General features: G+C 51.1%; 5 protein-coding genes across 5 annotated transcripts; 1 reads left to right on the forward strand and 4 right to left on the reverse strand.

Annotated features, from left to right (window-relative positions):
* On the forward strand, nt 1-7,466 carry LOC34621175 (importin-4). Its single transcript, XM_026334977.1, has 17 exons — nt 1-249; nt 414-687; nt 900-1,000; nt 1,237-1,341; nt 1,820-1,967; nt 2,534-2,956; nt 3,141-3,245; nt 3,765-4,225; nt 4,420-4,555; nt 4,732-4,819; nt 5,129-5,357; nt 5,545-5,715; nt 5,829-6,101; nt 6,269-6,409; nt 6,592-6,672; nt 6,830-7,063; nt 7,284-7,466. The coding sequence occupies exons 1-17, from the start codon at nt 1-3 to the stop codon at nt 7,464-7,466; spliced, it is 3,402 nt and encodes a 1,133-aa protein (XP_026190762.1).
* A 1,418-nt stretch (nt 7,467-8,884) lies between these two features.
* Nucleotides 8,885-11,667, reverse strand: LOC34621174 (mitochondrial import inner membrane translocase subunit tim44). The gene is made up of 6 exons (XM_026334988.1): nt 10,863-11,667; nt 10,646-10,730; nt 10,296-10,386; nt 9,704-9,815; nt 9,373-9,575; nt 8,885-8,926 (listed from the first exon to the last, which is right to left on the reverse strand). Exons 1-6 carry the CDS (start codon nt 11,503-11,505, stop codon nt 8,885-8,887), a joined length of 1,176 nt encoding a protein of 391 aa, XP_026190773.1. The 5' UTR covers nt 11,506-11,667.
* A 2,611-nt stretch (nt 11,668-14,278) lies between these two features.
* Nucleotides 14,279-17,020, reverse strand: LOC34621173 (micronemal protein 4). The gene has a single exon (XM_022734397.1). It carries the CDS (start codon nt 17,018-17,020, stop codon nt 14,279-14,281), a length of 2,742 nt encoding a protein of 913 aa, XP_022589381.1.
* A 3,846-nt stretch (nt 17,021-20,866) lies between these two features.
* On the reverse strand, nt 20,867-22,583 carry LOC34621172 (microsomal glutathione S-transferase 3). The gene is made up of 6 exons (XM_026334921.1): nt 22,457-22,583; nt 22,114-22,236; nt 21,761-21,870; nt 21,332-21,464; nt 21,001-21,060; nt 20,867-20,910 (listed from the first exon to the last, which is right to left on the reverse strand). Exons 1-6 carry the CDS (start codon nt 22,581-22,583, stop codon nt 20,867-20,869), a joined length of 597 nt encoding a protein of 198 aa, XP_026190706.1.
* A 2,016-nt stretch (nt 22,584-24,599) lies between these two features.
* On the reverse strand, nt 24,600-27,563 carry LOC34621171 (CUGBP Elav-like family member 6). Its single transcript, XM_026335006.1, has 8 exons — nt 27,507-27,563; nt 27,114-27,275; nt 26,701-26,797; nt 26,461-26,535; nt 25,888-26,081; nt 25,503-25,604; nt 25,252-25,348; nt 24,600-24,727 (listed from the first exon to the last, which is right to left on the reverse strand). The coding sequence occupies exons 1-8, from the start codon at nt 27,561-27,563 to the stop codon at nt 24,600-24,602; spliced, it is 912 nt and encodes a 303-aa protein (XP_026190791.1).
* Nucleotides 27,564-27,822: the final 259 nt, after the last annotated feature.

A 27,822-nucleotide genomic window follows, 5' to 3' on the forward strand; every position in this document is an offset into this window, starting at 1 on the left:
ATGGCAGAGACAGCACAGGAGCAGCAGCAGCTGCGTGAGCTGCTTCAAGCTGCCCTGGACCCTTCCAAGGCAAAGGCAGCAACCGAGCAGTTGCGTCAGCTGTTGCAGCAGCAGCAGCAGCCGGCTGTGTACCTGCTCTTAGCAGAAGAGGTTCTCAGAGGAGAGAAGGAGGAGACGAGACAACTTGCCGCTGTCCTACTGAGACGCAAGGCCGCAAAATTTTTTAGCTCTCTGCAGCCTAACCAACAGGTACTCGGAGGATTTAGGGCGGTCGTTTACGTGTTTTGAGGTCCTTCCTTTTACGATTTCGTACAAATTACAGCCACGCCTGGCTGGGACAGGGGGCCCCCTCTCCCTTCTTTGATTTTCTTCCTTCCAGAGTCCGTAAATTCTTGTGCTGTCTGCTTCTGCAGTCCGAGTTCACGGAGTCTCTGGTGGGGCGCCTTGGCTGCGAGCCTTCAAAGCCCGTACGCCATTCATTAGGTCATCTGCTGGCTGCTCTGCTGCGGCTCCCGCAATTCGACGAGGCGAAAACTAAGCATGTGCTGCAGCTACTGGCTGCTCCCATTCTAGAGCAGCAGCAGCCGCAACTGCAGGTGGCAGCAGTGGAAGTCTTTGCAGCGTATGTCGAGAGCGGAGATGGCACTGAGACCTTCTTTGATGAGTTGCTCCACATCTTCCAGCAAGGTACGTGTGTTTCTGAAGTGTAAGCGTCTCTCCCTGTGATGCCGCAATACAGCGTTTGAGCTGATAACCCGTGTGTTTCTGAAGTGTAAGCGTCTCTCTCTGTGATGCCGCAATACAGCGTTTGGGCTGATAACCCGTGTGTTTTAAATAGAGACTTTTCGCGGTATGACACTGCAAGAAAAGGGGCAGATTCGTTTTCGGTGTGCTTTCAGCTCTGACCATCAGCAACAACAACCCAGCCCTAGCCGGCCCGGCACTCGAGGGTCTTAGAGGCCTTGCGGAAGACGCCGTGGAGCCTTCTCAGCAAAAGAAGGTCGGCAGCACGCTTCTATATGGGGTTTGGTGTTTAGGACAAAAGTGGGGGATCCGAAAATTAGTTGTGGGGTTCGATTCGAGGGGTGTCGAGCTGCAAAGTGTGCAGTGCGACTGCATTGGGGTGCCTCTGCTGATGTGTGGGACCTATGGCAGTTCATATGTGGGCTGGGTAGCGTGCAGCTGGCATACAGCATAGGGCTAAGAGCTTTCTGTGTGCGCGTGTTTGTCGTGCAGCTATTTGCTCTGCTTCCCGGTGTGACCGCTGTCATAGAGAAGGCCTTCCAGCCTGAAGGCGATGAGAGTGTAGCCATGGGGGCCTTGGAACTTATTGACGACTTGGTCGGTACTGGGGTTGGGGGAAAGGGTGGGGTGTGTGGGTTGTGGGATGTGGGGTATTTCGTGTCTGTGATGAAAGTTTGTGTTTCTCTGGCTTATCTTCCTGCGCGACCTCTCCCCCTGTTATCGTACAAAGAGGATAAAGGTTCCCTCTCTTATTGTGGATTAGTAGGGGCGTGCCTACGGGCTTTTGTTTTTGCATGCTCGTACATCCGTCGTGGGCTTTTGCTGGTCAGGTCACTTTGGCGTAATGTGTGCATTGAATCTTTTCGCAGCAAGACTCTTTGTTGGGTGCCGGTGAAAGCTGTTTGGCTGTAACCGCTTCTGCACACCCAGCAGCGCTGTTTTGTTTGTATTTGCCTTTGTTTTTGAATTTGTGTCTGTTTGTGTTTGCCGTGCGGTGCTTCGCACATGCTATCTGTGTTTTCGGGTGCATGAGCGGGGTCTTGTCATCTTTGCCCTGTTGCTGTGCGCCGTGCAGCTATGCAATGATTTGGTGCTGTCCGAGTCGGAGCTTCTCTCGGTGCTGCATTTTCTGTTGGGAATTGCCGCACGGCCTGCGCTGGACGTTGGTGTCAGGCAGCAGGCCCTCGCTCCCATACACTGGGCAGCCAAGCAGAAGCCTCGAGGTACGCAGACGAAGGGCTGGAGGAGGGAGGTTGTAGAGTGCAGTACGTTAAGGATTTGGGTGGGTAGAAGGTGTAAGCGGATACTAGAAAGAGGGCCTTTTTACTCCCCTGCTCTGGGCAGCCAAGCAAAAACCGGGGAGGGGGGAGGGCTAAGGCCCACCACAGCGCCTCCTGCACGATCTCATCATGTTTCTTTCTTGTAAAGCCCCCGTTTAGAGACATACAGTTTCGCTTGTCTGAGCAGTGCCGACAGGCATTTTAGATCGCTATAGTGCAGAGAGAGAGAGAAACTGCCGAGGTATTGAGGCAGGGTGCATTTGTCTCGAACCCAACACGCAGACTGCCGGACGAAGGGCTCCGCAGAAGGGAGTTGGAATAGAGCAGCTAGCCGTATAGGAGCTTGATGCAGCGGCGTTTTCTCGTAATATGGTGTAAATGGCCAATATGAACTACCTCCCGCTACACCGAATAGGCAAATTTTATAATTTTCTGCTCGGACGCCAGGACGTTTCTGAGATGATCTCCCCGCAATCCGTTTTTGATTTGCCTTGTGCGTCTGTTCTCAGTGCTCTGCAAAGGGGGTTTTGTGCCCAAGCTGTTAGATGTGCTGGTGGAGATGGCCGCACAGCCGGACGAACCGGGCTGTGCCGTGTTAGAGGATGAGGATGACGAAGACGAGGAGCTGAACCCCCACAGACTTGCGTGCCAGACGGTGGATGCCATAGCTGTGGCGTTGCCCAACAAACACATATGCAAGCCTCTCCTGCAGCGACTAGAGGCGTACATACACCCCACGGCTCCCCGAACGCCAGAACAAGAGGTCCTGCAGCAGCGCGCAGCTCTTACCTGTATTGGCATCATGAGCGAGGGATGTGAGGCTGCGCTGAGAGGGAAGCTGAAGGCCTTCATGCCCTTTCTCATTCCCCTGCTGCAACACAGTCACCCAGCCGTTGCTGCAGCCGCAGCACTGTGCTTCGGACAATTCGCTGGTCAGTCAGGATGTTGAGTTGTGTTCTGAAGTTAAGCCGCTGTCCACTGGCTAGCGCACATCAGCGGGATGGCGTTGTTTTGCTGCCTCCTGCCGCGTCTGACGATGCTGCTTTACTTCCCGTTGCGCTTACAGGGCTTTTATGCGTACTGTTGTTGCTCCTGTCGTGTCTGTGTCTGCTGCAGAGTACCTACAGCCCGAGATCATGCAATATCAATCTCAGGTGCTTCCGTTGCTACTGCAGCAGCTGGACAACCCTAACCGTTTAGTACAGCATAAGGCATGCTACGGTAAGTCTACGGTGTAAGGCTTATGAGCTTGCCCTCTGAGCCCAAGAAGTTCAGTCCTTCGCGTCTTTTACTCTGTGTCTTCTGGGTGCATTGCCTAAGCCACACTTTTACAGGCGCTTTCCGGCGGCTCCCTGTCCTTGCCTGCCAATTATTTCATGGTGTGTATGTGTGTGTGTGTGCTGTCTCTGGATTGCGCTCCTTAGCCCTAGATGTGCTGTTAGAGAGCATGGGCCCTGATGACCTCGCTCCAGTTGTCGGTCCTGTGGTGCAGAAACTTGTTGATACTCTCCAAAGAAGTAAGGAGCACTTCTGGCTGTTGCTCTTGCAGCTGCTGTGACTCGCGTGTCAGTGCAGCTGCTCCATGCCTTGACCAGATTCTTCTGCGCGAGGTGATCAAGCAGTCTCTTGGCCTGGCTGCGTATTTTCACAAGTAGCCACGGTGAAGGGATAGCGTCCAAACTCGAAACGTTGTGTTATCCATTGCGGTTATCCCTATCGAATGTGCTGATGTTATTGCAGCCCCAAGCGATAGCGTGCGAGAGGTTTGCCTAAGCGCTATTCGTTCTGCGGCTGTTGCAAGTGTAGCCGAAGAGGATGACGGCGAAGCACGACCCCAGGGGACTCCCCGCCCTTTCGACCCGTATGCTGCCGATCTGTTCCGATTGCTGGAAGATATTATACGGTCTCCGACAGTACCAAGGGGCAATTCAGGAGGAGCAGGCACGGCTGCAGCGGGATGCTCCCCAGCCACTAAGGCCCGAGCAATCGGAGTTATTGGGGGCCTGGTAAAAGGTTTATCTCCTCAGTGCTACCAGCAACAGCTCCGACAGCTGTTGCAGCTCGTGGTGCAGCAGGTCGACGGCGGGGAGGGCCAGGGAGAGGCGGCGCAAGAGTCTGCACACGAGATTAGGGACGAAGCTTTTGCCTGCTTCCGAGACGTCTCTTCTGCGCTCAAGGAAGAATTTGTACCATTCCTTGAGGTTCGCCACCGTTAGCGGCAGAAGCAGCAGCAGCAGTAGCAGCAGTATCAGTAGCAGCTCATCGAGTGCCTGCAGCGATAAGTACTTTGTTAGAACGCCTAGAACGCCAAAAAGCAACAGCAGCTCCAACAACAGCACTGGGATCCGGGGGCTAGCGAGGTGGCTTGTTTGCTGCGATTTCCGCTTTGATGCAGGACGTAATGGTGCGGGTATTGGCCTCTCTGTTCAGCAGCGAGGGTTTCACAAGCCCAGAGGAGCCTGGCGATTTTGACTTGGGGGACAGCGGAGACGAGAGCACTGGGGCAGGCAGGGAATTACAAATTAGAGACGGTATTTTCTGCATGGCATACCCGATTAATTTCTGGACCCATAGTGCATAGCGCCTGTCCTGCTGCGGCCTCAGGCGTAGCGAACTATGTACTTGCAGGTGCTGTTGTGGCTATTAATGCTGCAAACGGGCTTCTCAGCAGACTGCTGCTGCTACTGCTTGGCTTGCTGCTATATAGGCTATCTTGACGAGCTGGACTCGGCGGCTTTCTGCTTGCGTTCCTTGTGGGAGAACTGCGGAGGTCACTGCATGAAGTATCTCCAAAAGTAAGGTCACAGCACGGCTCGTGTCTGCAGCTGTGCCTCTTGCTGCCGGTTGCGTTGCGTACCTGCTCTTCAAGCAGTCTTCGCGTTTGTCCTCTCTATTCTTCATACCCCCTTCGTTGCAGCTGCATCGCTTCCTCTTATGCTTGTGGTTCAGAATTACTGACGTTTCTTTTTCTGCCGCCTCATCGTATAGTATGCGTGTCTCGATCTTACCTTGCGGTTATTGTCCTGTGCGTAAAGTGGGCCCTGCTTGCCACGCGCTTATGCTCTTTGCGACTTCTTTTGCGCTTTCTGGGTGTGCCTGCTCAGGACCTGCGAGGCGATAGAAGTCCTAAAAACACATTTCCACGACGCTGCAAGGCAGCAAGCCAGCTTCCTTATTGCTGCGGTGCTGTTGGCAGCCCACAAGACTCTGGCAAACCCACAGGAGCAGCATTCGCAGCAGCAGGCGCAAGGCACCGTCCAGTGCATGCAGCCTCACGTGCTGCAGTTGTGGAAGACCCAGCTGTACCCCCTTCTCTTTGCCATCATCAGCGAGGTATCAACTTGCAACGAAGACTACTGGGATCAATAATCCCGCTGCTGCTGCTCGTATTGCTGAACTTATGAATGCTGCAATTACGCTGGCTGCTGTCTGTCCTATTCATACTAGCCGCTGGTGCATGTGCTGCCCCAATGATGCTGTTAGCCTTTTCTTTGCTACACGAGTGGGGGTGTCGCTGCAGGATGTGGATAAGGAGACAGTGGGTGACGCATTTTCTGCGTTGGGGACGGTTCTTGAGGGAGTGGGGCCAGCGGCAATATACAGCGCGGAGCAGCGGGAGAGTCTATTGCTGCAGTGCAGCAATTTGCTGCGTGGCAAACATATATGCCAGCTTAATCAAGATGTCGATGAAGTATGTTACGGTTCCCTTGCTGATATGGGCCTCATCCGCTGCCGCTGCTGCTGAGGTCTCTGCTGACCGTACTTACGTCACGGTATGTGCCCTCCTTTCACGGTTTCCCTCAGGATGACGACTCTCGTCAGGAGGAGGAGTATCTGTTTGAGGGTCTTGTTGCCTTCCTTGCCGCCCTTGCAGCTGCAGCTTCTCAAGCCACAGCAGCAGTTGCTGCAACAGTGGCAGACCCAGCAGCAGCATCCGTAGCGCAAGCAGCAGCAGCAAACTGCAACATTGACACTTTTTGCTCAGCGTACACTCAGCTGCATCCGCACATCCTCGCACTCGCTGCTCACAAGCACTCGAAGACATACGCCGCCATTGGCCTTGGCTGCTTTGCCGAGGTCGGTTGACGGGGGTGCTGCTGTTGCTGCATCGTCATACCGTTACCCAAAAGGCCTCTGTATTTGCGTTTTCACATCGTATCTGTCCCTGTGTATAGAGGGATGTTGTTTGAGTTCTTTCTGTGCATGTACCGTTACAGCAGTCGGCCTCTCCGTTGTATCCGCAGGTGTTTAGAGAGATGCAGGGCTCAGCAGTGCAGTACGCAGAGTCCCCTGCCGTTCTAAAAGCTGTGGGCAGTGGCATCTCTCAAGAGGAAGATGAGGACTGCAGGAGAAACGCCTGCTTCTGTCTCAGCGTTATATACGAGGTCTGTGACTGTTTGCGTTGTTCCTTGCTCCTTTTGTCACTGCTAGTGCTGCTGCCCCTTCTTACTCCCCCTTGCTGTTACAGTCCTCTCAATCCTCTGAATCCGGTTTTTTCGCTGTAGTAGTAGTAGATGATTCGTTTCAGGTATATGATGCGTGATGATGTGCGGTGCGGGGTCCTCAGGTCGCAGGCTCCTCGCCAGCAGTAAACAGCAAATCGATGGAGCTTTTACAGCTAATGCACCCAATCTTCAGGCCCCGAGACGTTAGCCGCTGCTGGTGCTGGAGATGCTGCTCCCTCTTCTGCTGTGTTTCTGCTGAAGCTGCCTGCATCCACCTTCGCGCTGGGTTACTTAGTAGAGCCTTATGCCCATAGTTAAGGGCCTTAAGGATCGGTCTTTGTGTTGTGCGTGTGTGTGTAGGACCTGAACAAGTCGGAGCAAAGCACCGTGGACAATGCATGCTCAGCTGTTGCATCGATGCTGTTGCATGCTCCCCCATCAGGACTTCCCATGGGTGATGTAGTCCGCGTTTTCCTCTCTTCTCTACCACTTCAAGCAGACAGAGAGGAGAGCAAGACAGTCTTACAGGCTCTTCTACACCTCGCCGCGACCCAGTCGGATATCGTGTTACAAAACTCAGAGCAGTTCATGTTTGTGAGTTTTTAAGTTCGTTACCTGCAACCCAGCACCACAAGAACATAACCAGCACAGGCTAGCAAACTAGCCAGTAGACCCGCAATGTGGCCAAACATGAAACCGAAAAACCTGACAGCTGTCAGGCCGTAGGCGCAAGGGGTTTCTGAGCAACATGGAGGCTCTGCTCGGCATGTAGGATCGAACTGCTTCTGTATTTGCGACTGTATTGTTTTTTCAGGCTTGCGCGTGCGAGGCTTCCTTTCCTGGTGCCGCCCGCCGCATAGGCTCCGAGTTGACTGCTTCAGCACAGCAGCTACTGCAAGAGATGTGTAAAAACCCGCAGTTGCCCTCAGGGACCCTGGATGCTCTCGCTACCCGCCTGCAAAGTAAACCATATGCTCTGGCCTTCTTAAGGCAGTGAGCTTAGACGCGGGTGTTCAGCTTTTCCACGCATCTTGATAGTTTTGGGTTGCTTGGCATTCCCGATTTGACGCTTCTCAGAGGCAGGCGCTGAATAAGTGATTTACAGTCATGGACCAACCCTCAAGTATCTGAAGCTATTGTTTGGGAGGCCCCCCACGGGGTCCCCATTAAGCAGCCAAGGGAGTGGCCCAGGAACCGAAGTGTTGTGGGGCCCCAGGGGCATATAGCATATTTGTCTTCTTCGAAGAAGGGATAGACAGTGACAGTGCACTTCGGGGCAGATGCTCGCTCATTCGTTGTTTTTACTGAGTGCATCGTGCTGCTGTTGCACTACAAGTTTTCCGAGGTAGTGTTCCTTGTGGCCCGCCGTCTGCTCTTGGACAGGCTGCAGGGCACGACGGCGTCTTTTGTCCTTTGGGCTGAGCCGCTTTTTCAGTCCCTGCAGTGATGCGTCTTTCTGGATATTGTGCTTTTATACATGGGCTCGGCCTACTGAATGCGGTAGAGACACAAGCGAACACGAATGAAGTCCGTCTTCCAGCACCCCCCACATCGTAAAGGCCGCCAATAGGATGTCGGCATCCTCCGCTCGTAGAACAGCACTATTTGGGAAGCCCCTATTGTCATGCGCAGTCTAGGGAGGCTGGGGCACATAACAGCTGGAGGTGGCCCTAGCGCTTAGAGCAAGTTCAAGAGCAGCGACAAGTGTTTGAACAATTTGTCACCTTGCCGCATGCACGCCACCTGATGTGCGCTAAGCAGGTTCTAACGGCATTAAGTACCTCTCGTCTGTCTGTCGGGCCGGGCACCTTCATGTGCTCTTCTGCTAACTATTACCCGCCTGTGCCCTCAGTCGCATGCTGTCCTGCTGTTTCCGCGGCGCGGACAACTTCATGTGCATTTGGCCCCCCCCGCTGATAGACTCTAAAGGAAAATCCGATTGAGGTGCATCTAAAATTGCGCTTCTTATTAGTGGGTGGCGGGCCCTGTCGCAGCCAGATGGCCTGTGGGTTGTCTGCAGTCTACAGTGTTCGACGGCTTTGGGTTTTCGTTGGGAACGCCGTTTCGATGTACACGCCAACATTGGAAGCACTGGTTACATAATGTATGGAAAATGTCTACGCATACTAAATACGAATGCCACCGCACTGAATGTAGAATAGAACTACAAAACGCGATTTATACAGTTCCTGAAAACCGTAGGCTGTACCCTGTTCATGCATCATGCCGCCTGAGCACGTGGTTTACACATCCCTCGTGCCTCTGCAACACGTCATCACGGACGCTACTGCAGTACCTTCTGCGGACGCTGCCACTGCGTCAGCTTGCTAGCACTAAGTGAGCGTCCCGCAAGATTGGCTGTGAGTGTGTACTTGTGTGTGTGGCTGTGTGGCGTCTCCGTTGTGGGCGTCCAGCTCACCACACAGGCTCATTCCCTACAATGGCAATTTCTCTAATCTGCAAGAAACAAGCCACAAAAAGAGCCAGCTGGGCTTTCGAAGAGAGACCTGAAGGCAGAGGATGGATCACTGAAGCTAGGGCACACTGCGGCAACTGCAGCTGTGAGGAAGCTTAGACGATATAGAGAACGAAGTGCAGAACAGGGACAGGGAGAGAAGACACACTGAGAGCACAGCCAGGAGAAGGGAGCCCTGAAATAGCACTGAGGCTCTGTGAACCAAAAAAAATGACGAGGACTTAATGGCAAGAAACTGCTGACAGAGCGAACCGTATAGCCCCCACACGAGACAGGAGAACGTGTGCAGAGAGAGATTTGATGAAACGAAACAACAGCAGTGGCCAGCAGCTCAAACTTCCACGTTATCGATAAATGCCATAAAGGAGAAGGAACCACTGGAGATGGTAACAGATAGCACAAGTAAGGTAGATGCCACTAGACGCACCATCCACGGGTAGAGAAGGCCTGCAGTTTCAGGCGCTGTATGCCGGGAGATGGCTATTGAGTAAACCACCCGTCGGATATCATCTAGGGCCCCCTGCACAACTTTCCCTGTTTCTTCTGCGCGAAGGCAGTTTATCTGCTGGCACTCAAACGTATACACAAACCATGGACTCTCGCCCGAGTCCACGCCGCTACGGCGAGCCCCTGTAGCGAAATCACACACAACAGACGTGCATCAGGAGCACTTCACACCCTTTTCTCTCCAGTAAGAAACGCTAGATGCAACAACAAGCAGCACAATTCCATAGATCGCAGCACCGCTAACCACGTACCCACGAGTTCGACCTGCCCTAAGAGCAGGATGGAGGGGTCAAGCTGCAGATGGAGCCGGTGCCGCTCATCTATTGAGGCTTTAAGGGCCGCAAAGGCCCCGTCTCCGCAGTGCTGCACACATAGCCAATAAGCACATATGAAGGAAACCATACACTTACACTGGGCCTGAACAACAGCAATATCCTGTGATGGGACGAGACGGTAGTCCAGGCACAAATAGAGCTCACAAACACACATACGCAAGAAACCTTAGACAGACGGCAGCTTCACGCGACAGAGGGGCTGGTAAGGGCAGCACACAACGAGAAACGACGGCACGAAAAGAGAGCACGACATGATGGGCGTGCCTCCCAGCGATATTACCGGTGAAGCGCTGACGGGGGGAGGGGCCGGAAGCAGAAAGCAAATGATGACAGGGAAGGAAAATTATGAAAAACAATCAGATTTAGAGACAGGGACAAAAACATGGAGCCAGCTGAACACAAGGATGCAATTAAAAATATGTAGCGGAAGGGTGTATGGAGAGGAGAAACAGCTGGAGTGTACGTCAGCACACAATAAAGACCACGATGGCCTGAGAAAACATCTCACCAGCCTGAGCGTTTCTTCGTCTCCCATAAGGTAAGCGCTAACCATATGTTCCGCCACGACGCTCTGTACCAACTCATGCAGCTCCGATAGCCTGTAGCAACACGACAAACAGCCGGGGCGGCACTTGCATATTCAGTAGCAGTAACAATGGAAACAACTGCACTATTTTCAGGGGCAGAAAAAACGACGACGGGAAAACGTCTGAAACGCAGGACAGCTATAAGGTGCAAGCGATCGAGAGCCGCACAGAGACGACACCACTGCACAAACAGCACGAAAAGGGGTGAAGCGGTATCCACAAATATCAGCGAGCGGTGTTCTGTACACAAAAAGAAACTCTTCTGCCGAACCTGAAGGATGGATCTATGGCCTTCATCTCCCGAATAGAGGCCGCTATCTCCGTCTCCTTGAAAAGCTGGCCCACCAACGGATTCTCTGCAACGCACAAGCGACGCTAAAACCACTAAATTACTCCTTCGTGCTGCATAAGCACTGTAACGGTTGCGCTCCTATCGCCAGCCTGCAGGGAAAGGGGCCCCTACTGCTGCTGCTGGTGTCGCGGCTGACCGAAGAAGTTTTGGAGGAAGGGCATATCGCGTAGCCGTGATCCAAATCGATCCCAAGCCGTTTCATTGGACAGCACTAGGGCTGTCTCCTGCGGCACCTCTGAAAAGGAGTCTCGCTCCTGCTGCTGCTCCTGCTGCCCCCGCTGTTTTGAGGCGTCCTGCTGCTCCATTGCTTGCTGCTGCTGCCGCTGCTCCTCCTGCTGCTTGTAGCGCTGGATGGCCATGCGTTGCCTCCACTGTGCCGCCTTCTGCTTCGCAACCGGCTCGTCCTGAAATACATTTACCGCTTTCGCTGCCAGCCGCTGCAACGCGGAGGCAGCAGCGGCAGCACCTTTCAATACTTTCGTGCTGTGTCTCCCCAGCGTCCTGCAGGTCTCATGCTCCATTGCCTTGCTTCTAAGGTGCTGCTGGGTTGCCGAGACTTGCTGCTGCACCCGCTGGAAGCGCTCCATCACACGCCCCGTATGCTCTTTGCTGCTGCTCGCTGCTGCTGCTGCTGCCTGTGCAGCTGCTGTGGCGGCATCCTGCAGTCGTGAGCCAACGCTTTGGGTCTGTCTCGACAGGGCAGAAGCTTTGAGGTCCTCTACCGCCTTTCTGAGTTCTGGATTTTTCTGCAAATCGTCCTGCACTTGAGATAGGACCATGCGGATAAAACTGCTACTGCTGGTGCCAGTGTGGTGAGTGTTGCTGCTTCGTGCGCGATGGCGGCCCTGGTGCTCCTGCTCGTGTTGTTGCTGCTGCTGTTGTTGCTGTTGCTGCTGCTGTTGTTGCTGAGCTCGGGAACCTCGACCTTCCGCACTGTTGCTGCTGCTGCTGCAGAAACCGCGTATAAAAACAGAGGTACGTGCACAAAAAGGCAAGAGACCCTGTGGCTTCATCTGCTGTTTCAACCCCAGGGGACGGGAAGCAACCCAAGGGTCTTGGATGCACAACACCCGTGCAGCCGCCCGACGCGTTGTTAGTGGAAAGGTCGCACTCATTTTGTTCAAGGCTGAGACCCTAATTCCCCGAACCTACACTCCATGCCCCGACAGCATCTGCTGCGATAGTTCTGGGGAAGGCTTCTCTCAACCAGAAGAACAGCCTGTCAAAGCTCATAAGAACCGACACAAGGGGAGTTCATACATCAGACAGGGAAGAACAGTGGAAGGCGGGGGGAGCCTTATTCCTTGTGCCTTGATCATCAATCCTAAGCCCTTAACCCCAAATTCTAAACCTCACACCTGATACACTTCAATGCACCCTGGTTTCTACTAAAGAGGCATTCAGCAAAATTTTAACAGAGCTTTGAATTACAAGTTGTATATTGTAAATTTTGCTTAGTAGGCCCTGAACATGTGGCATGCCATGTGGGGCAAGCACTGGGGCTGTGCGGGCGGGGCTGGTGCTTTTCAGGACCAGAGCTGTTACCTAGGTGCAACGAAAATCACAAAGGGTCCCTTACAACACAAAATGCAATGTATTTAGCTTAAGTTCAATAACTCTCTTGAGCCATGAGCTCTCAGCCCTAAAACATCAGGAAACGGCATTTTGAGAGGATGCGCACAACGGCAGTAACGCTCCATATACGGTCTCCATAGAGCCACAGTTAACCCCATAACCGATAAATACCGAATCAAACGTTACTGAGTGCTACTCAGAAGAACTTCCTCTTTCTCCTGTCCATGTCCCTCATAGTTCCCGGCATGAAAGGGAAGGGACAACTACGGGACGTTTAGCTGCACCCTTGATGCAATCCCAGCATTCACAATGTGCACATAGCCCCGGACGTAAAAATACATGCAGCGTGACGTCTTCTTGTATGGATCCAACAGTACTCTGAAGTGAATAAGATATAATACGGACAAACCGAGTATATATTCCTTACCAACTTTTACCTAAGTGTTACTCGTGTAACAGAAAGAGTCCAAGTGCATTGTGGCGCTCTACAAGAGCAGCTTACAACTAGATGGCTAACTGCGTGCAAGCTCTTGATGTGCCTGTGCCCTTGTGATACACAGCATGTGCAGTGTGTCTATCGGGGCAGCTTTGGCTAGTGCTATCCAGCTGCAACACTGTTGCTGGAAGACGTGGCTGCTGCTGCAAGGTTGCTACTGCTGATATCATAAAGTGACTGCATAATGAGCCCCACACAGATATATATCTAGAGGATTGATATTCTCAATTGGGCACATTTGACTTCAGTAGTGCGACCACTGCTCCGGATACCCGTAGAAAGCAAAAGTAGCAGCAGGAAGCATTGCTTAGCAGTGCTTAGCGATGCGTTGCTATACGTACGTCTTTTTGTGTAGATATAGCGTTTCGAGCTCCAGCTTCCACAGAATTCTTCTGCATGGCTTGAAGAAAACCTTTGTTCACCACCTGCTCACGACACCAACTGTTGCACTGTTTGTTTCCCGATGGTGTGATCGAAGCTTCACCGACTGGCTGATCAAGATTACTAAGAAAGTTCCCATAGAAGCGTCTTGCAAAAGTACTAAAATCACGGGTACTTAAAGGCATCTAGGAAACAATGTGGCACGCAAGAGCAGTAAAATGCCACCATCACCATTCTGAGTCCGAACCGAAAAGCACGCATGCATACTGGGTGCATGACAGTTCACTTATCCCCCTAGGTGCAGAAGCCTTCCACTCCAGGCCCAACGGTGTGCGGTGTCACCAACCGATTGCAGAAAGCTAAATTGAGCCAACTAGGGGGGCAAAGATCAGTTCAGTTTCTCCTTCGACCCCCTTAAGTCGCAAGGGTTAGCTACATAGCGTAGCCATTCGGAATACCATATTCCAGGAAGTCGACGAGCAGACAGGCGGCACGGTGTTACAATCATCGACTGCCTATTGATGCTCTAGCTAGTATTCCTCAGGTAATCATTATTTTGACCAACTTTCGATATCTACAGGTCATAAGCCCTGTAGGCCAAGTATCGTGCTTACTGCAGCCCTGCGTTCGCAAATCCCCTTGTTTTTGACGTACATGCCACAACCTTCGGTAACCTTGGTTTATCTTTAACGTGAAGGAAATTGACCAGAAGGCGGAATACTACCGCCGTAGGTACGCAGCGCCTTTTGTTCGTGGTTCAGTACGCTTATTGCAGGAAGTCACATTGTAACATTTACGCGGGATTTCGGGCGGATAAAGCAACGCTCAAGTGCAACAAGACTCACTTTCACGGCACCTCTCCAGGAGCGCTCTTCAGTATGAACAATAGATCGCAAGACACAACTTTACTTCCCTTAAAGTTCTGCCTGCCGTTTATCGTAGATATAAATTCACACGAAGAAGCTGAAGCTCAAATGGATACGAACACTCTTTTACAAAAGATCGTATTCATGCATTTCACACCGTACGCGGCTATTGTGTGAGTATAACGCTAGAAGCCGATATAATGGCTACCCCGACGCCTTTCGGAAGAGCCAATATTAGCATTGCTTTGGACCAGATACTGTGGTCGCATAGGCCGCCGATGAAATTGTTCCCATTGTCGACATCAATTTACAGCTAGAATTCTGGTAGGTAAAAAACTTACACTCGCTATTAAGCTCGCATGCCAACTGGCATAAAGTGAATGAAGACTGCTCTTCCGTCTTGATGATGTTTCCATTAAGCTGAATACCTGCGCGTACGCACTTCGCGCAACCCAGACGCGGACCACCTTCTGTATTCTGCAAGACTTGCGACCGAATGGAGAAGGAAGATATACTCTTCTGCCAGCAGACGTTATCCCGCTTGCGCCATAACCAGATACGGCACAGCGGATCCTTATAACATGCCACTCTGCACTCTTGTGGATTGGATGTCCTTGGCGGATTCGGGTACAGGTCACTCCCAGGGTAATCATAATTGGATTCTTCGCATAATCCGTCTGGCTGCGTGCATCTCTTGGGTCCTGAAGTACTGCCAGCCTTAGGCTTTGTGTAGAAGGTGCCTTGGTCATGTCCTCTCTTGAGGTAACAAACCCCGTCTTCTTGGGTGAAAAACCTACATTGGCTATTTCTTGCACACAGTGCCTGGCACTCCTCCGGACTTGACGACTTTATCTTTTCAAAATTGCTGCCTTCGTACACTATCCCGTAGGAGAAACAAGAATTATCTGCTTGGCAAACCGCGGGACCGGATACGAGGGTTTCTCCCTGCACATCCCCGGCATCTCCGGAGAGCAGTGAACACATCTTGGCCTTCACGTCGTACGTGAACAAACTGCAAGATTCCATCATATTGCACCGCTCGCGGCATTCTTCTGCATTATCCGCCATCAGACTCCAAAGCTTAGTGGCTTCATTATCCACGTAGCCTACACCTTGCCGGAAGCAGGTGGAGCAATTATTCCATCCAGTAACTGCGGCCTCATCCGGCATTTGGTTAACAAAACAGCCATTTTTTTTGAGATAGCAATGCCCCGACTGCCAACGTGTGAACACTGAGCAGCCGCTGTCATTTCTGCACGCTTCTCTGCATTGGCTTAAGCTTCTATTCTTCAGCTCCTTGAGGTAACCATGTACTTTTCGGGGTGCTTGCATGCCCTTAAGATCGCATACGCCATCACAATACTTTGGCCCACTAATAAACAAAGTATTGGACTTTTTATGTCCTTTAGAAAGAAGCTTGCATGTCTCCCCTGAAAAAGACCAGTATGTGCAGTTTGTGGTGGCCTGGCACATCAGTTGACATTCATCCGGTAAAAGAAAGCCGCTGCTTATCTCCTGTAGAGTCTCGCCTATATATTCGAAATCCTTGTCATAGCAACCCTCGCATGTTCTGGGACCAGAAATAAAAGTGTTACTTTCTTGCTTGCTCAATATAGCATTCGCCAGATGCAGCTCGCATTTCTCCGTCGTAGTATCATATGCGAACGCCTCGCACGATGACGACTGCTGGCATTTCTTCTGACAGTCCCCGGCGTTGCCAGCACTGGCAACGGAAAATGGCTCCATGCCATATTTAACCCCTCTGATTGCGCAGCTTGGGCCGGGTAGCTCATACAGCTTATCATGAGGGCACGCCTCCTTAGGACCGCTCCAGAAGCGTTCAGCAAAACGGCGACTATGGGGGGCATCTCCACCGAACAGGGAACAGTCATACGTTGTAGGGTTCCAACTCCATACCATGCATGTCGTATTTTGAGAGCATTCAAAGTGACACTTCAGCATTTGAGTTACTCCGTAAATTGTAGCGACCGGTGTTCCTGTCACTTCAATATCCTTTTGCAAGCAACTTGAGTCACAAAGTCTGGGCCCGGTGTGATCTCCCCGCCAATCATGATATCCAGTTCCATTAAATTCTTTGAGATAACACCATCTACTTTGTGAATTGAATGTAAACCATGCACAACCACGGTTGAGTAGACAAAAATGATTGCACTGCTTGATGCTGTGAACATTTCCGAGGTAGTGTATGTTCGTCCCTATAGCGCTAATATCGGCAACTGTGCAGCTCCCGGCGTAGTCGGTTGGTTTGACGCTCGAGGAGCAGCTATTCTTATATCCGCTGATGGCATCTTCATTGTCTTGTAAATCGGGGCCACTCCCATAAGAGATACAATCACGTGTGCTTTTCAACCATGAGAAGCTTTGGCAGATAGGATTCCCTTTGCATAATACTTGACATATGAATGCATTGGGAACAGTGCCTAGATAAGTCCCATTACCATTGAACTTCTTGCTTACTGCAAGACATTCTACGTCACAATTTGGCACAACAACAGTGCTGGTTGCGCTTTTGATTAGTGACTGCACATCCGACATTAAGTTACATACCTTCGTTTCCTGATGATAAACTGCTGCAGCACATTTCAATGTCTCCGAGCACGTCTTCTGGCATTGATCTTCACTATGTACTTCGCTGACCGCTAGAAAAAATCCATTTTTGGTGGGCCTGACGTCGAACTGATGTGCTGCACAACCGTCAAGTTGATCAAACTCCTCTTCCACTTCTCCGGTAAGGCTCGCGAAAACGAAACTCAGCGATTTATCTGACCTCTTTACTCCAGGAATATCCACGTACACGGAACCCCACTGAGCCTCGACCATCGATTCAGGTGCTCCCAATGATTCACTGGCCTCGTTATACCGTCCCTTCGAATTTACCCAGGCCTCTCCGTCTTTCAGAAGACAAGAGATAACCGCAAGGGCAGCCAACGCCGCCACATGTTGAGTATGCTTCATGGTTGTGAAAAACGTCAGATGTTGTAGCACATAAGCAGCTGGTGAATTGCAGTTGTCGATGTGGTCCAATGAGTGTAGGATAGCTAAATGCTAACTAAAGGGCATAGAAAATTATAATGAGGCAGAATAGAACGATATATGAATTCAGGGAGGTACTTCAATTCAAGACAATACTGCAGCTGAACCTCTGGTCAGCCGACCACCGGAACGTAGGGGTCAGCTGTTGAGAATCCCCTGTCACCACGTGAGGAAACACCGCCGTTGCATGGGAAGTCACAATGTAAAGGGCGAATAGTATAATACAGGGTAGATAAGACTGTCAAACAATCTCATAAGTCGGACTGTGTGTGTCCCTAGCTCTGCAGCGCGGTTCGTGCGTTGTTTGGCTCGATCCCGGGGACGATGAGGCTTCTTCGGATTGCTTGCCACCAGCGCGTCCAGCTTCACGCTACAATTAGCCCCGAGCATGTGGCGCTCTTCGAATTTCTGTAAGATTACTATAAGCTCGAAACCTATGATAAAATATGGTTGCCCATAGGCTTGTCAGGAGAGTGCGATAGCGAGCGTCGAGGATTGTAGGTGCATTTTGGCTAGCGCTCGTCGTAACCGTAGATGTTGTTGTTGAGACAGTTACAATAGTGCAGAATGCGCTGCACTGTCTAGAAATGCCTGATATTCACCCACTCACGGAACATTCAACAGTGGCTGTTTGAAGAAGCCTAAACACCTGATGACTCTATGGAGACGCTGGGAAAGTGGGTGTTGCCGGGCGAGGCTACAGTTCGAAATAGCGATTCCTAAACTATTGCACAGTTACCTGGGGCTTATTTATATACTGGCTGTACAGTTTAGCAGCTATTATACTTTGTTTGTTGAGTAGCTAAGCCGGCACCATACTGCACCGACATGTACGGCGTGCGTCCGTGTTGTTGTGAACGGCACTTATTCACGTTTATCTGTTGGGGGCTATCACGTGTGAATGCTTGTGGTACAGCAGCTATCCATTTTCTTATGAAAAAAGCTTTCGTCTTGCAGGGCACTTGGGTCACGGTTCCGGGCTTTCAAGGAGAACGGGCAAGCGGGGTGCAAGCATCGTGGCCATTAGAATCCACACGACTAACACACAGACTTTAAAGGAAGATTTGCGCGCAAGAAGTATTACAAATCTCTCCTTGATGGCATCTACACCTGTTTTGGGACAGAATCAGTGTAAGCACGGTCGAATCAGGTACTCGATTCTGCACAAAGGATCGTGTGCACGGACAACTCTACTGGCAGCAGTAGAAGTATGCCTTGAATTAACGAATGTGACTCCTTAATTTAAAAATCAAGCTGCCAAGCCCTTTGATCGATAAGGAAGCAAACTTTCTGGCAAGTCAGCGACGGACTTCAACACCAAGCACGACTCCCCCGGCACTCGGATAAACCTCCTCTCTTAAGTGTACTACAAGAGTAATAGGGAAGCATGGCGCACAACGAACAAGCTCAAAGTGTAGCTGAGAGGCACGCCGGCGGTGAGAATATTGCCATGTATTTCAAGGCAGTGCGATCTGTCGTTGCTGTCAGAAGATACCGTAAGAAACATGCAAAATGTCCTTAAAATACCATGCTGGTGCTTCATTTCTTTTGTCATCTTGGAAACAGTTTTCTCATTTCACTGCGTCGCGCGCATGCATTATCTTCCAGTGTCAAGCCCCAACTGAGGATGCACGCTGGCGTAGAGGTGAAATTTGAGCAGGCGTTCAGCATTTATTTTTACAAATGGCATGGATTTAGTTACTTTTTGATATGGTAGTGGTGCTCAAGTGTTTCCCTACCACTGTTCCACTGAACAGGAAGGAGGCCACATTGAAGCTTCGGAGCACAGGTTGTGGCACAAAAATATTGCACACTCGTTAATATTCGCACAGATAACATCTCAAACCCTTCAATTTAAATGAATGTTAGAAATAACCGCAGCACTCAAAGTCTAGCTAAATTCAAAGCCTGGGGTTTTTAAAACCTTCACTGATGTGAAATTTTTTATGTATGGCCCTCATACGGCGGACAGAGCCACACTTACACACTTCGTACGACACTAACTGTATTAGATTAAGAATTTGCGAAAATTGCCGAGCTAACTCGGTTGTTCGTACCTGTCATTTGTCGTATCCCTGAACAAGCTCAATACAAGAAGACGCAATGTTGGGCGCGTATGCGCTAGATGCTGTGTGCAATTAGCAGTGAATCCTCGTAGTACTTATACGGTGCAGCAAAGCGCACCATAGCTGGCTTTCCTGCCTCATGCTGGAGTTTTGCACGGTGAGGGTAGCGAGCGTCAAGATGTACCGCCTCATCCAGGGCCTCCGTAGGGAGATACTTTACTCTAGACTCATCACAAACTTAATAGAAATGTATTGAATAACTCTCAAGTGAACTTCAGTGTCTCCTTCCCCGCCTGCTTCCAAAGTTTTCGACGTGAGGGGAGAGCGACTGCTAAAATGAGCATAGTTGAACCCTGTAAACACTTGGAGCACTCCCAGTTAGCTGCGTAGAGCATGTAGCACACAATATTCTATTTTCTGCGATCGACCTTCCTGTACTCTGCAGCAAAACGAATCTCGAAGGGCATCCAGTTACTCGATTCTTTCTTAGTTAACCATAACTAGTAAACAAGTTTTTAAGTGTAGATTTGCCCGCTGCAATAATGACCTACCCTATCGCGCTTGACCGACCACGTGAAAAATAGGGTATGACACTTAAGCGGTGTGTCCGCCTCTTGAGTAGAAGCTACACAAACGCTTACTGGCACAGAGGGGGCAACCGCTTACTCAAATAGCATTTTACGCAACCAACAAAGGCAAAAATGCGTTACGGGGGTGGTATTAAAAGAGATGTAAACATTGAACACGTGAGAATCCTCCTCGAGCGGAATAACTTGCTAGGAAGGACTGGCTCTCTGGGTTCTGGAGGTCATGTATTACCTCTGCGCCTTCCTTCCCTAAGTAGTTGTGTGGCTAGCTAATTGGCTAGATATTGAGCTAGCCATATGTGGGACAGTGGACATTAGCTGGGACGGAATATCTCGCGAATATGCAATTTTTGTTAGCTCCTGATTTCTCACTGGAGTATATATATATATATACATATATATATATATATATATATACCTGTTCACATAGAATAGAGCCCCCAGGCATGTTGTACGGCAATATATCTCTGATCTAATATTCGCTTTTCCTCGATTGCGTAGATCCGCTACTGTAGGAGTTTCAGGAAGCCCAACGACCCCAAAAGTCACTAAAGGGCCCCAGGGAGAGCAGGAGTCCGCAGTTGATGAACGGATCCCCAGGGGCCATAAAGAATCCGCAGGAGGCATCAAAAATGTGAGGAGCTGCGCTTAAGTGCTCTAGCGGTGACAAAAAAGCCCCAAATCATAGGAGCTCCGTGGGAAGGCTTCCCCTACATACAAAACAAAGAATATACGTGAAATGAGCAAATACAGATGCATGCATGCATAAACTCATTTGATATTTGTACAAAAATTTTGGCTGCATACAAATCAGAGCATTCTGGTGAAACCAATTGTCGTAAGCGCAATGTGTGTTTGTATTTGCACGCTCACCAAAGCATGCTGGAATGTACGCACGTATACAACTAAGCCTACGGGCATGCGTGTTCACAGACGCATGTCCATTTTTACATTTTCATGCACGACTGCGTAGGAAGGAATCTTTGCGAATGTTCGTAACATGCAGTGTGGTGGGATGCCAGTTCCTTGGCCTTTTAAAAAGGCCACGACCGCAGCGTGGCTGATGCTGTAGCAGATTCTGGGTCGACTGCTGTTTTGGCATAGGCATAGGTCGTTCAGCCGAGCCATATCAGCCGAAGGGCCTCAAGGAAAGTGGTAACTGAGAAGTGCCACACAAAAACATATTTGACTTCCCTTTGGTTCCTGTGGCTACTCCTAGAACTGCTCCCGCTGGCAATGGGAGGCTTACTTAAACAGATCACCAATCCGACGACCTGAAAGGCACCCCATCGTCGGTTGGTAGCTTCCCCTGAGGCAATCAGGGGACACACGTAAAACTACGCCAATAGCAAGAACGGCATAATCGGGGAGTCGTCAGCTCCTCATGCACTAGGGCCAATGTACAACAAAACACTGATCCACATTGGACAGAACAGACGTTCTCATAGCCCAACTGACCAGCAAACAACGCCTCCATCGCTCAGGGCCTATAAATTGCACCTGCATTCCATCTGTGTAGCCAAGTAAAAATCAAGAAGTGTGATGCTTCACTAGCCGGCCACAGCAATAAGTAGATTCACCTGTGTAGTATCCTAGGGCATAGACAAACGTCCCTAGGAGAAACACGAGGCCTCCAAGGGCAGATGTGAGCGGGAAGCCGAGGCCTCCCGTCAAAAGCATAGGAATGAAAATCGTGTACATCTCAACTGAGTGCTGTACGCAGAAACATGACATCACGATGGCCACGCGTGCGGCAGCAGTAACAGGTGTATTAGAAAAAGGCTGGAAAACTTGCAGATACAACGAGCTCAAGTATTGCTACTGCCAAGGTGTTGATTTCGCATCATTTGAGCCGCGATAGCAGCAATAGGCGAGCGGAACTAATGCGGAGACATCAACAGCCGCACCACAAGGCATGGAAGTAGCAATCGTAAGTCTAGGAACGCAGTCTCCTTTTTTAGATTAGCAAAAGCATAGGCAGCAGCAAAAGCAACAGCCTGGGAACTAGCCTGATGGGCCCTTTGGTAGCAATTAAAGACATCACACTCCTTTGCTGACAGACGCAGCAGCGTGGAGTCTGCTGCATCGTCAGAAAAGGTTCCTCCCCTTCCTGTCACCCCTACATTAATTACGCAGTAACCACCAGTATGCACATGCAGGCACAGACGTGAATCTGCACCATCAGTTCCTGCTGCTGCATGGTCTCGTGCTCTATATGGGCCTTTGTTTTGCCACTTAGAGGTTCACGAAATTCATGGAGATGCCTCCGCCGAATTTCACCGTGGCACCTGCTCTAACAAGAGATGCTTCAAAACACGTGCATCTGGAGCCACAAGTTGCCTTACACCCATTTGCTACTTACCCTTAATGGCGTAGACATCGGGAGGCTGTACTCCAAAGCGTATTCTGGCCCGCGTCACGTTAAGTGCAAAAAAGAGTTGCAAAACAACCGCCAATATCAGCACCAACAACACCCATCCAAACCCTGCACAAGTTTTTCCAAACAACGGGCTGTTCAGCGATTGGCAAGACACAAGACTACGCAGAGAGCACTCTCATGCGTAGAAGCCCTTAACAGTGAGATAGTATTTCACCTAGTCATCCTCCCTTTCTGAGTCGCTGTCTGCTCGTGCCTTACCCTCCCTCATTTTCACGCTAGATCGTTTTGCCCCTGTTTCTGGAAACCTGTCTCTATCTCCTCGTACCCGGCTCCAAATGGAAGTTTGGACCTGCTGTTGCAGCTAGGGCCTCCCTCGTTCTTCCTGCAAAGGGCCCCTTTTGCAGTGGGACGGCTGAGGGGCAAGGATCTCCGAAGCCACTTGTTCCCTCCATTTTCCTTCACTCCCTCTCTCTGCATGTACGGCTGTGCGAAAAGCATAAGTATTCTCGATTCCTCGTTCCCCCCCTCCCCACTTTTGTTTCCTTTTTAGGATGGCAAGCGCCTTGCACTTTATCCTTAATAGTGGTGTAGTTCCTGAATGATTGGCAATGCAGCACGTGTATAGCGTTGTGGAAGCAAGTTTTAGGCTATTGGACTAGCCAGAAAGCCACTGAGGGCTGGAGAACCCTTCAGGCTACGCGCATGACCTGTGAGTCCGCACACCGGACGGAAGACGTCGGACGCAGAGAAAAAGCCTTGAGGTTTTAGCAGCACCTTTGATTTTACGTTTCCCTATCGAATGCCAAAATTATCTCCGAAGGGCTAAGATATGAGCGTAAAGGCTTTAGTGGTTAGAAGCTAGGGTTGCAGATGGACAACGCCCACCGTACTGACCATGGGAAACCCGCGGTCGCGGTGCGTCATGAGGGTACACAGGACCGTTTGCAGCACCTCTTCCTCATATCAACGTCAATAAAGTTCTAATTAAATGCAGTTTTACGTTTATTTCAAGGTGTGTGTTTGAGTGGCTTGAAGGCCGAGAACCCTGCGTGCAATGTCTCTGCAGGCTGAGGCCTGTAGGATAAAACGAAAGTAAACCAATATTGAAAACATCCCCCTCCCACATTACAAAGGCGCTCTACCATTGGAGCGCAATTCTCTGTAGGTTCCAACTTCAGGATTCACGACTGACTCCAAGGATCGTCCAGACTCCTATGCATTGAATTTCTCCCCCGTTGCAGTGGGCCAGGCTGCTACCCATATACACTTTCTAGTATAGTCATTATATTCAGCGTAGAGCTAATAGCAGCGAGATTTTCGCATCGGTTGTTGGCATAGGCTTTTCTCTCAGAGTAAAATCAGCTCAAAAAAACGATAATCGACGTTGTGCGCATGAAAGCATAGTTGGTTGCAAAGCGCAGATGGTGTGAAAGTTCACTTGGTATGCTAAGCGCGCTGCTGAAGCAATGGCCATGCCCACCAGCTGGCCTTTCCACTTCGCTCCTGCCCCACACCGGAACCTGCTGGGTAACGGAAGGGAGCAGGGAGTGGCCAACGTTTGGAGGGACAGGTACGAACCTTATCATGTGCGCTCTGCACAGAGTCTGAGGCGAAGAGCGGTCTCTTGGAGGGACGCGTCGGATCTTCTTGAATTGCTCTTGTATCAAAAATCAGGGAGAAAATTGCATCCCGACGACACCCTGTGTAGCGCTACAAATATAAATTGCTCAAACGTGTTAGTACCACTATACGCACATCAGGCCTCAAGCCTTTCATGAGGGCTGCATCATAAAGGCAGCGGGTTATGCACAGTGGCAGACAATGGGCGCTCAGGCTCAGCACTTGCGTATCGTGTGTACAGCAGCCACATTAAATCAGGCTCACACTTTCCAGGCATAATCGCGCCTGCGTGTGTCAGACAGCGGCCCCTTTTCTCTCCGTGTCTCTACCCCTACTTCTGCCGGTCCTTCATCCAAAGGCTCTGCCTGTGGCACTCCCCTATGGCACTCGTGTATCCAGTTCCCTTGAAGCACAGCCCACAATGTGTCGTCGCCGTTCACGCCCGACTGCCCTGAATCAGGGTCATGACAGTGCGGAGTATTCCCTTGATATGCAAGCGGTCAACAAGGGCAAAGAGCGCTCGGCGGGGAGGCGACGCCATGCAGTAGCATCCGTGGTAGCACAATCATACTCTGCTTCTCGTGAACGGACAGTGCAATTTTGTTTGGTCTTATAAGCCAAGAGCGTTAGTCTCTCTAGAGGTGAAAGCCGTTCGCTGCACTGCATAGCACTGCACGTAACGGCCCGACGTGGATAGACATCCCGGATGCAACAGCATACAGGTGTACTCCATCCAAAGCAGGCACAGCACTGGCTGCCGCTGTGGCTAAAGGCGGAAGGCCGTGACCAGAAGGAGCCACATAGATGGTTGAGGGGCGAACGTGCATATGAGAAAGGGGACATTTTGGCTAATAGGGTGAGTAGCGCGCAGGCGACCCCCCCATGCCACCACCTCCCATACTGCCTCCCACAGAGGGCCCCCCGCCATAGAAAGATCCCCCCGGCTGATGGGTGACAGGCAGCAGGGCTTTTAGGGCTGCAAAGACAAATGGAGCAGCCGCAGCAAGAAACTATATAAACAGGTGTGAACCGATACAGAATAATGTAATTATAAGCCATAAGAACGGCCGTCCCCCGGGGGAGAACGCACGCGAGAAGGCATCATGCAGCAGCAGATCTAGGCAGTTGGATGCACAGGGCCTAGGCGGAGAAGGAGGGACGAAAACCCTCGCTCCCCCACACCACAACACAGACAGAGAGATAACGTATACCGGAGGACGCGAGCACAGACAGGCAAGTAAAGAGCATGAGAGGAAGCAGAGCGGAGCCACGGAGGCAAGAAAAAAAGACAATCAGCGAGAAACAGGTACAGTCGCATGAAGCGAGAGCGAAACCACACCGATACTGGTGTACTGAGCAGTCCAGAAAAGCACTGCTAGAAATACGGAGGGAGACGCCAATGGAGGGAAGGAGAGGGACAGCATGGGGGACCGGAACACGCTCAGGCTGATGCCTCAAGCTTCCGATCATTCTAGGATAAGCCTCGCCCTCTGAGCCCACCTGGTGTAAGGCGAATATCCTCGCCCTTCTTCATTTGCACCTTCAGATGCTTTCCGCCCACAAGGAATCCATGCATCCCCCGGATGGCGTGCACCGCCTGAAGCCACAGGGTGTATACGCGACACCACAGAGCACAATATTACGCAAGCACAGAGCAGCTGTAGCATGCACAGCACTACGACCGTTCCTATGCATATTCGAAGGGTTGCAGCCACACCAACATCCACACCACAGCAGTAGCAGCAGCGCACTGAGGTTTGGTCTGCGAAGCTGACAAAGCCAAACCCTCTACTTCTTCCCTCCACGTCTCTCTGAATCCTGGCGGAAACAATGTCCCCAAAGTGCTGGAAATGCTGCAACAGCAGCAGTAGCAACACAAGTACCGGCCTCTCAATCATTAGCACGAGATAGCGGTAAAACAAGTACACCCTACAAAACTGAAGCCTCCATATTTCCCGCTCTGGGCACCCTTGGCCTTGCTCTGCTGCCCACTCCCTTATATGCTTTGTTCTGTCTCTCTCTGGATTAGGCGAATCTGTTTTGTGCCTTTCCTCCGTTGTCATCACTCTTTCCCTCATTCCCTCCCCCCATTCCGTCATACAGGCCTCCTCGTCCCCGTGCGTGGGAACAGCTAACCTGGATAAGGTCTACATCATTCCAGTCGTTAGGAATGTGAAAGACAAAAAGATTTGCGCCAGGGGGTCCAAATTGGGAGCCGGACTCCCTCGACGCTGCCGCTCGAGCTGCAGCGGCAGCTGCTGCAGCGGCAGCTGCCGCTGCAGACGGCTGGGGTTTGTCTAGCTCAGCTGGCCTCTCCCATTGCGTGACTCCTGAGGAGTAGTCCACACCAAAAGCTTAGGCAGCCAGGAGTGAAGACGCCTTGACGCGGCGGCGTAAGAGGCCAGGGGAAAATTTGCACACACAGAGTGAGGCGTAAGGACCGAAACGGAGTCAGCTCTGCGGAACGAGGGGGAGCGAAGAATGGGGTCTCTATGCATGTGCAAATCTATACAGAGAGAGGAAGCTTTCTGCCAGTGTGTGTGAAGGAAGGAAGTGGGCATTAGCAGGCATACACGGAGTTAAAAGAGAGGGAGAAAGAAAATGGCTAAAAAGCGACAACGGATATACGGGAAAAGCGTCAAGCACGACGCTTAGACCTGCCTAGAAAAAACAGTCCGTGGACGAAAGAGCCAGAAGGCTATCCTTTACCTGTCTGAGAGTTGTAATAATATGCATGGCCATCGTGGGTGAAATACTGTTGCCACGGGGAGTTTGGTCCTGGTGCTGCGGCAGTAACAGCCACAAAAACAGCAGCTTTCGCACAATCTAGCAAACAACACAGGACGAACCGCTGCTGCCTATAACGAACAGTTGAGGGTTTGCCGCTTCATAGGCATCTCCAACTTCCAACAACAGTGCAAAAGCGGGCCTAAGCAGTGCATGGCTTACCTGCATTGGTGGGTTCCTTTTTTTCTGCTTCTTTCTTCGCAGTTGCGGCGGAAGGTTTTTGATTGGCCATGCGGCACTCGGCAGGAGTTTCAAACCCCTAAACGCAGCAGCAGCTTCAAATAATAACAGATGCTGACGCCAGCCGGAGAAAGCCGTCGCTTGCAGCTCTCAGCAGCAGCGTCACCTGCAGTAAGGGCAACGTCGGCGAAAGGTCAGTTCCCCAAGCCCGCATGCATCCATTGAAGGGTGGCGTATGCGGCTTCACAGTCACAGTTAGAGGTGTCGGCGCCAGCATAAGCACCAATGGCAGCAGTCGCAACACATTCTGCAAGAAGATATGTGCTCCAGCAGTCTTCCCGACATTAAACGCGAGCAGCCATCTCAAGGGAGCAACTCAGCTGTTGTAGTGTCACCTCAAATGTCAGCTGTCCATCGATAGCTTCTACGGCCTTCTGCGCTTCAGAGGGGGAGCAGAAAGTAACAAAAGCCCATCCAGTTTGCTGCTGCAGCTGATCCGCCATGTAGAAAAGAGAAGCCACCTGGCCGTATTCTTGCATCTTTGTACGCAGCGCATCCTGCAGCAGCAGCAGCAGCAACAGCACCAGCCATCGCGACAGGAGTGTCTAGTGACAGCATGGGTAGACGTACAAGCATGTTATGCAGGTTTATCCGACCCCTGTGTGCTTCCACCCCCAGTGCAACGGACCAGAGTTGTATCCGCAGTAGAAGAAGGGAATGAAGGGTGCTATTGAGACGCTGCAGCACTTGAACCTACTCAAAAGCTGCTATCTAACGCAAGAACCTACCTCAGTCAGCGTGTGAGGCAGCTTGCCCACAAACACTTTGCAGGTTGAAGCCGCCATGGCTACGATTGCCGCTACTCCTGCTGCTTCTGCTTCGGCTGCTAAAAAGATACCGCGCCCACCGCTGCCGCTTCCTCGGATGAGAGGCGATTCAGCTGCGGCAGTCAAAGTTTATTGAAATATGGCTGAAATTTTGGTATTGCTGCCAAATCTCCTGTAGGTGCTTCGGTGCCCCTGTGGCGAATTTGGCTGAGGCGGTGCTGCCGCAGCCACTGGCAGTCAGAGCCGAACAATAGCAATAGCAGCGGCCCGTGCAAGC

The sequence above is a fragment of the Cyclospora cayetanensis genome, unplaced genomic scaffold (genome assembly GCF_002999335.1).
Source record: "Cyclospora cayetanensis isolate NF1_C8 unplaced genomic scaffold, CcayRef3 CcayRef3_contig_110, whole genome shotgun sequence".
In the NCBI taxonomy this organism is placed as follows: Eukaryota; Apicomplexa; class Conoidasida; order Eucoccidiorida; family Eimeriidae; genus Cyclospora; species Cyclospora cayetanensis.

Excerpts from the sequence above, each read along its gene's own strand:
- LOC34621172 (XM_026334921.1), bottom strand. The coding sequence starts at position 22,583 with ATGGAGGGAACAAGTGGCTTCGGAGATCCTTGCCCCTCAGCCGTCCCA. Across the intron at positions 21,061-21,331 it reads TGCCCTAGGATACTACACAG|GGGAAGCTACCAACCGACGA; the intron begins GTGAATCTACTT and ends TGATTGCCTCAG. Across the intron at positions 20,911-21,000 it reads CGGATTGGTGATCTGTTTAA|TTACCACTTTCCTTGAGGCC; the intron begins GTAAGCCTCCCA and ends GGCACTTCTCAG.
- LOC34621171 (XM_026335006.1), bottom strand. The coding sequence starts at position 27,563 with ATGGCGGCTTCAACCTGCAAAGTGTTTGTGGGCAAGCTGCCTCACACG. Across the intron at positions 26,798-27,113 it reads ATGGACAGCTGACATTTGAG|GGGTTTGAAACTCCTGCCGA; the intron begins GTGACACTACAA and ends TGCTGCGTTTAG. Across the intron at positions 24,728-25,251 it reads GGATATTCGCCTTACACCAG|CCCTAAAAGCCCTGCTGCCT; the intron begins GTGGGCTCAGAG and ends TTGTCTTTGCAG.
- LOC34621174 (XM_026334988.1), bottom strand. The coding sequence starts at position 11,505 with ATGGTCCTATCTCAAGTGCAGGACGATTTGCAGAAAAATCCAGAACTC. Across the intron at positions 10,731-10,862 it reads CTTCCTCCAAAACTTCTTCG|AGAATCCGTTGGTGGGCCAG; the intron begins GTCAGCCGCGAC and ends TGTGCGTTGCAG. Across the intron at positions 9,576-9,703 it reads AGGGCAGGTCGAACTCGTGG|GGGCTCGCCGTAGCGGCGTG; the intron begins GTACGTGGTTAG and ends ATTTCGCTACAG.
- LOC34621175 (XM_026334977.1), top strand. The coding sequence starts at position 1 with ATGGCAGAGACAGCACAGGAGCAGCAGCAGCTGCGTGAGCTGCTTCAA. Across the intron at positions 2,957-3,140 it reads GTGCTTCGGACAATTCGCTG|AGTACCTACAGCCCGAGATC; the intron begins GTCAGTCAGGAT and ends TGTCTGCTGCAG. Across the intron at positions 6,102-6,268 it reads GCCTTGGCTGCTTTGCCGAG|GTGTTTAGAGAGATGCAGGG; the intron begins GTCGGTTGACGG and ends TTGTATCCGCAG.
- LOC34621173 (XM_022734397.1), bottom strand. The coding sequence starts at position 17,020 with ATGAAGCATACTCAACATGTGGCGGCGTTGGCTGCCCTTGCGGTTATC.